Source organism: Rhodamnia argentea, chromosome 6 (genome assembly GCF_020921035.1).
Source record: "Rhodamnia argentea isolate NSW1041297 chromosome 6, ASM2092103v1, whole genome shotgun sequence".
Classification (NCBI taxonomy): Eukaryota; Viridiplantae; Streptophyta; class Magnoliopsida; order Myrtales; family Myrtaceae; genus Rhodamnia; species Rhodamnia argentea.
The window spans coordinates 9,470,069-9,477,320 of record NC_063155.1 but is presented as its reverse complement, the minus strand read 5'-3'; the positions used below and the strand labels follow the sequence as shown (position 1 = coordinate 9,477,320).

At 40.7% G+C, this 7,252-nt stretch overlaps 1 protein-coding gene across 5 annotated transcripts; it reads left to right on the top strand.

Moving 5' to 3' along the window:
• Positions 1 to 4,023: 4,023 nt before the first annotated feature.
• Positions 4,024 to 6,691, top strand: LOC125312452 (probable inactive poly [ADP-ribose] polymerase SRO5). Of its 5 annotated transcripts, none has more exons than XM_030675372.2 (6): positions 4,024 to 4,634; positions 4,724 to 5,301; positions 5,538 to 5,779; positions 5,889 to 6,025; positions 6,139 to 6,234; positions 6,391 to 6,691. In XM_030675372.2, the coding sequence occupies exons 2-6, from the start codon at positions 4,736 to 4,738 to the stop codon at positions 6,412 to 6,414; spliced, it is 1,065 nt and encodes a 354-aa protein (XP_030531232.1). In that variant the 5' UTR covers positions 4,024 to 4,634; positions 4,724 to 4,735; the 3' UTR covers positions 6,415 to 6,691. The 5 variants fall into 5 exon arrangements, with proteins under 5 accessions (XP_030531232.1, XP_048135867.1, XP_048135870.1 ...); XM_048279910.1 differs by having other exon boundaries at positions 4,024 to 4,655; XM_048279913.1 differs by having other exon boundaries at positions 4,024 to 5,301; positions 6,364 to 6,691.
• The last annotated feature ends 561 nt before the right edge of the window (positions 6,692 to 7,252 follow it).

Below are 7,252 nucleotides of genomic sequence, written 5' to 3'. Positions count from 1 at the left end.
TTTCGTGGACGATAATTAGTATTTTGAATGGTGCCCGCATATTTTGAGAGGAACCATTTAGAATGAAAGGCATACTACTGATTTTTCATGTCACATTCGCGTCCGGTAAACGTTATGATAGAGAAATTAGAATTTCCCATGCACAAGTATTTTAGTGCAATTTAGGTCGTCTACATTGCATATTAATTCACATGCCTCGTTTGCATGTCAAGTGAGAGAAATCAAATCTTGTATATCAATAGCTTTGTATTGCATCTTCTTGGACAATCACAAGAAAATACATTTAAGAGTGCATTTGCAATTAAGGTGAAAATTGCATTTTTGCATCATCTTAGAGAAAATTTAATTTCTTTTACGAATTGATTTACTTTAGGAAACTTGCTCAAGTTTTTTTTTTAATTGTTGCTCGAAATTATCATTTTAGAGTAGACTTGATTCCTTCCATGCAATAATTAAAAGTTAGGAAACTTGCAAGAGGGGCTGTGCAGTCAGATCGGTTCTACTCGAGAACCAGACTAGACTATTGTGAAAATGAGTCCGGTTCTAGGTTCCCGATTTTGAGTGAAGAACCACCCAAAAAGCGGACCGACCGGATCCAACTTAAAATATGTTTCAAACGCATAACAACTTAAAATGTTTTGTTGCCATATTATTTTGCTGACAAAAATTAAACCATAAAAAGGAATGTAAGAAAAGCAGGTTTTCCATTAGAATCTAAAACCGGATTAGAAAAACAGGGTAGGATGATCCTTGGCAAACAAAGCAGGCAGGGCCGGTTCCTTGACAAACAAGACAAGTTTCGAGTTTCAAAAATTGGGAACCGCTTTTAACATGATAGGTTTCAAGTCTAAAACTTACTCATCTTGGACCTGACCGCTCCTATCGCTCACAGGTTCCTTCCTGGAGCATTCAAATTTAATTGTCGCTCGAATTTATTATTTCAAAGAAGAATTAATTCCTCGTAATTTTTTACTTTCCATTTACCGCTGACAGAGTCCTTGCTGAAGCCTTCGTGCTTAATTGTTGTCCGAGAATGTCGTCCCTTTTTTGGAGCCTTCATGTTTAATTGTTGCCCGTGATTATCACTTCAATGTGGATTTAATCGTTGTTATGCCTCCACGTTTGATTGTTGTCCGAGATGGCTCGGATTATTATCTTTAACCCTTTTTTTTTAGCTATTTAATGTAGTCGGGGCGTTAAATACGTTCTTCATACTTAATAAGTTCAATTTGTTATAGAAAATAAAAAATCAATCGAAATTGCATGTTAAGGCTTTCCTAAAAAGAGAAGAAGTACCAAATCGTGGTTGTTAATTCGACGCGGCGTAATTAAATCCTCTCGAACCTAAAGTACGTGGTCCGCATAGGTAAAGCGGGTGACTCTATGACAATAATGAGTTAATGAGAGAAATGGTTTGGCTTGGGAGAGTTAAGCGAAGTTTCACCCTCATCTCGTGAGAGGATTATTTGCGCCTGCCCGGCAATCTCTCAAGGTTCAGTTCCCAGAGGTTCATGACATCTCTTGATCCGCTCCACACCTTACTTACATTCCATTCGTTCCACAGAAAATGAGTGGTTTAAAAAACATTTTTCCTAAAAACGTCTTTATGTTTTTTCGTTTGAAATAATTAGTCAATGCAAAAATATATTCTTTACCCACGACGATTCGTGTTTAAACATCTGCGTAGACGATGAAAATACCTTTCGTCCATTTAGTTTTGTGAGCAATGTGAGCGATCGTTTTTTGGAAAAATATTTTCTAAATCTCCAATTTCTCGCGAAACAAACGGAGCCTAAAGCCATTCTGACTCGACCTCGAGGTGTCCACGGCCTTTTCTTGTGTAAAAAGGCTTTATCTTTCTTGGAGCCGAAGGGTTGAACGAGTGATTATTGTCCTTCCGTTCTAGGCAGTTTGGTGATTTCCCTCGTTCTCTTCTCTTGGGGACAGAATTCTTAAAAGAGGGTGAAAAGAACGATGCAAATCGAGAGGGAATATTTGGCAAATCGAATATTATTATTGGAATTCCAAAGAACGCATCATATCCTCGGAGTCAATATCGGAAAGACAACAGAAATAAAATTATATACGAGCATATTCCAAGAATTCATGCCTCTGCCCACTGCGCATGTTGAATGCACACCGTGAAAAATATCGAAAGAATCGTCCGAAAAAGTCCTAAATTTATCATGCTTTCGTCAATTCAAGTTTTGAATCTTTTAATCGTGCTAATTGAATCCTCAACCTTTTAAGGTTACGCCAATTGAGTCTATCCGGCCGATTTTGATCGGAGATCGTCGGCGTGGACGCCTACCGCTAAGTGGATCTGTTTATTACAACGGATATGGAAAAATCTTAATCGTATTTTAATGATTTTTTGAATTTTATTTTTGCTTTCCTTCTTCCTCCCCCGATCGCCGACTATGGCCAAGGCCCGGTGATTGGCGAAAGAAGAAGGGGAGAAAAAAAAAGAAAATGAAAAGAAAAGAAGAGAAATTAAGAAATCGGTAAAATTTAGAAAAATTATTATTAAAATTTTTCACGTCAAGACCGGCCAAGTCACATAGGACGGCAAACGTTCATATCAATAATTTCTAGCTAAAATTTGTTGGATGGACTCAATTAACAAAATAAGAAAATATTTAGTACTCAATTGGCACAATTAAAATTTTTTGGCTGAATTGGCAAAAGTGAAATAGGTTTAGGATTTTTTTTGAACAATTTTTCCGAGTCACGCGGGCGAAAAAGATGTTACAAAAATAAATACAAAACTTAATAAGTAAGTAAATAAAATGCAGTCCGATCTTGTCTCAATCTCGTCCGTCCAACTTTTCACCGACCATTGATCTGGGGCCTCACAAATTTTTCTTTTTGTGGCATTTTATTTTTTAAAATTTTTGAGCATTTAATTTTTTTTTTAGGTCGAATATTTAAATTGTTTTAAAGTGTATTGAAATTTGGGCTCACGGTGAACGACAGGCACGCAAAAGGTTCGAATCCCTTTCGATTTTACCAAATTACAAGCAAAACAGTGGGTGAGAGACAGGCCGGGTTGCCCCCTTTTTTTTGACGTTATCGTCAAGGACAGCTCCCAGGGCAGTCTCGTCTTTTCGCATGGTGGAAAACCACCACATCCCCGTGGCCGGTACCACCACCTCCGTGTTCGCTCTTTTTTTTTTTTTAAATTATTCTTTTGGATAATCTTATTATTATTTTTTCGAAAGATAATCTTATTAAGGCGTGCTTAAGTTGTAGATTTGTTTTTTTTTTTTCAATTTTAGGGTAATAATTATCCATAATGCAAAACAATGTTTTCTCGTTTTGCTTTTTCACCTGCTCTCGCACCCACCAATGGAATCTCTATTTACGATAGAACATCGGGACTCTCGAGGGGTTCAATTTTCGCTCGCGAGCTCAATTAATTCTTGGGAACGAGCGATCTCCATGTTCTCATTTAAATTTTTTTTTTTGGGCATTCTCATTTACTTAATATGTTGAATTTTAATGCACTGATTGTCCATAGCACGAAATGAGATTTCATCGCTTTGTTGCTTGTCATCACTCCGGCACCCACCAATAGAATCTCGATTTATGGCGGAATATTCGGACTCCGGGAGGCTCAAACGTCGCGCTTTGTTGCATAAATATCTTGCCTTCCACGTTTCACCTATAGACTTTGCATTGATTATTAAACGGATCTTATCAGCTGATATTTTCAAGATATTTCCTTAATTACACCTAATAAAGATATGTTTCATTCTCAATGTCCTGATCATGCATAACCATAGAAGAAATAGTATCTCTAAAATGAAAAATTTATTATTATTATTATTATTATTATTATCTTTGATTTAAATGAAAAAAAAAGATTATTTTTTTGACAAAAAATTGATTATTTCTCTTATATATATTTTTAATTATTAATTTGTAACTCCGTGGATAAAACGACCGGCTGAATAAAAACTGCATGCGCTTGGCCAGGGGAGCGCCAAAGGGAAAGTTGAAGAGCGCTGACCACGATTACGTGTGCCCGTGGGCGGAGAGAGCAGAGGCGGTTCCGTTGGTTTTCCTCTCTTTAAATTCCTCTCTCCCTTCCAACTCAAATCCGCCCTTCTTCTCCTTCTTCGACTTCTTCGACCAAGAACCCCTTCTATTCTCTTCGTACGATCTCGCCATTGACGCACTCGCTCCATCGACGCAAGCCCACCTCTGTTTTCTCTCATTCCTCATCTGGGTCCTTCTCTGATTTCTGTATCTTGGTTTGTTTCCCGGAATCGAATAAGGTTCCTCCTCCTCCTCCTCCTTCTCCTTCGTCGTCTTCTTGCTTTGATCGGAGTCTTTTCTTGGAGCCTACGGAATTCCTCCTTCTCCTGAAAAGCCTCTCTAAGCCTTTGAAGATGCATGCTCTGTCTTGCTGAGAATTGGATTGGTCCGACTTTCTCGTTTCGTGTCCGCCGCTCCCTTTGCTTTCCGTCCTGTTTGCTTCCTTCGACGACCGAACCTCGAGAATATCTCGTTCGGCGCTTTGGGTCGGTGATGCGCGAGGCTCTGTTTTGCAGTCGCCCCTTCATGAACTAAAGAAGCTTTCGATCTTCGTTTGTCGTGCGATTCTTTCTTCAATCCGCACCAAGTTTGCGGTATTTTTTGTTTTAACAGTTGTAAATCTTTTGTGAATCGTTTCGTTATTATTTTATTTTCTGTTGAGCACTTTCTTGGGACGTCCCAGCTTCGGTCAAAGATGGCGGATTACGCGCATCAATGTCGGTCACCGACTTTACGCACCGTCACTCCTGATGCAGTCGCACGCGAATACAACCATCCGGCAGTCGGCCTCAACAGTCCAGATCTGAGCGATCAGATGGACGATCAGTATACGGATTCGTCCGTCTCCGATTGCGAGAGCAGTGTCTCCTCTGATCAATCCGGCGCTGCTACATCGCCGTTCGTCGGGAGCGGGTTGATGGAACTCCAGGAGGGAGACAGGGTCCACCGCCTTATCAAGGAGAGATTCGTCTCGAGGCTAGGTGCCCTTGGGGGGCAAGTTACCGTGGCGGGAATCCACCAGAATTCCTACACCGGCGAGGCGGCGAGAGCACGGGCCCAAGCGTTTCAAATTTACTCGGAGGCAGTGCAGAAGAAAGGAGGCGGCGACACCCCCAATGTGAGGTACGCATGGTATGCAACCTCAAAGGAAGGGGTCTTGAAGATCTTGTCGTATGGTTTCGGCTACAGCGGGAAGCCTGAGAACAATGGCTTGTATGGTTGTGGAGTTTATTTTGCTCCTGATAATCATCCGCTCGAAAGGTACCGGACCGGAATTTCCTTCTTTTTCCTTTCAATTGAGTCAATAATCGACGGATTCTGTTTGGAAAGTAGTATGATCACGAAGATATGTTGATCTAGCACGTTATTGTATTTTCCTTTAATCTATGATCAGTTTGTTCCGCAAGCATACTGTTTCTTGACTCTGTCAATATTTTGTGAATATGATGATACTGGCCTTCAATAGTATTTTTTTTTTTTTGGTAATGCTTTGGCAGCGTTAAGTCCGCTCCTATAGACGAAGACGGCTTAAGGCATCTGTTGCTTTGTCGGATCATAATGGGAAAACCGGAGCTTGTCAGTCCTGGCTCCGAACAATCTCATCCGAGTTCGGAACAGTATGATTCGGGTATCGACGACTTATTATCTCCGAGGAGATATATTGTTTGGAGCACTCACATGAACACTCACGTGTTGCCGGTGTACGTTGTCAGTTTTAGAGCCCCTCGTTGCTTGAGAGGTAATCAAATCTTTTCTTGTTCCTACTTTTCCATTGACCATATTTGTGTATTTGACTTTGTCTATTCTGTCAACTGGTTTGATAATTTGTGAGAATCTATATGCAATAGGACCGTTGAGAACTCCGGAAGAGTCACGCAAACCGACTTCCCCTTGGATGCCGTTTCCGATTCTGATCTCTGAACTCTCGAAAATCTTACGTCCATCCGACTTGAGTTTGATCTCCAAGTACTATAAGGACCACAAAGTGAGGGGCACATCAAACATCTGTCATCGCTTAGTTCTTGTCTTTCAAGCTTTGTTTTCTGCTTACCTTTGTTAATGTTTGACATTTTCTTGACGCGTGATCGTCATTTCCAGGGGGGAAAGATTTCAAGGCATATGCTGGTACAGAAAGTCAGGCAAATAGCAGGGGATGGGTTGCTGACCAGAGTCATCAAAAGTTTCAGAACAAAGGTGTGGATTATGATCAGCTTTGGACAACAATAATTCAAAATCACTATGTGCTATCGACCTTTGATGCCAAGTTTCGTTTCGATCAAGTAGATCTCCCGCAAGTTTTTTTATTTATTTATTATAGCACAGAAGTGAATAATTTATTCCGTTCTACAGCAATTTGGTCGTGAAAGCGGCTGATTATTGGACCGTGCGTGGACTCGACTGGGGCGTGTAGATACGATCTGTTTTTTTTTTCGGCTTTGATGAGTTCACAGCACACAGCGGCACGAGGACATGGTTCACGAGATGTGCAGGAGGGGAGGCCCATCGCGGGGAATCAGACGTTGACATGAGCTACTAATAGTCGGATAGGAAATAGGCTTTTTCTTTCTTTTTTTTTCGGAGTTTGTATGATCTGCTTGATCTTTTGGAATGTTTGCGCTCGGTTATGGTCATCGGATGTAGTTTTCTCTCTTGGGTCATGTGTGGAATGACAGTTTGTATCCAGTGGAGAAGTGAGAAATTTCTAAGTGAAAGCCAAAACGCTTCTTTGCTCGGCCATGTGATGGCAAATATTGCATGATCTGTACAGTTCTGTAGGAGATAATTACGTTTCCAATCGAATGACCCCATCGATCCCGAAACTTCTGTGGCAAGTCTTGATAAAAGTTGCAAAATAATCCCTTAGCAATCTCTAGCCACCTTTATTGTCTTAAATTATGCAAACCTTTTGTTGGGTGTGGTCCATGGTTTGTCCATTCGAGTTTCCTGTATGGGCAAGTAGGTTAGCTGCAGAGGAAGATGAATCATGTGAGCGTGTTCGTGATGGGTACCTGACCTTATCAAAGTGGTGGTTGGTTTATGGTAAAGATTGTCTTGTTGCCATAATTGTTTTGGTAAAGCGTGCGGGAAAGGAGCTGGCTTTGCCTTTATAGATGCAAAACTGCAACGAGAAGTTTTCCTCCTTGGAAAGGAAGTATAAGCTGCTGCTGCTTCTTGGAGGTTCTTCGGATTCATGCCAAAAGGTCTTTTGTCT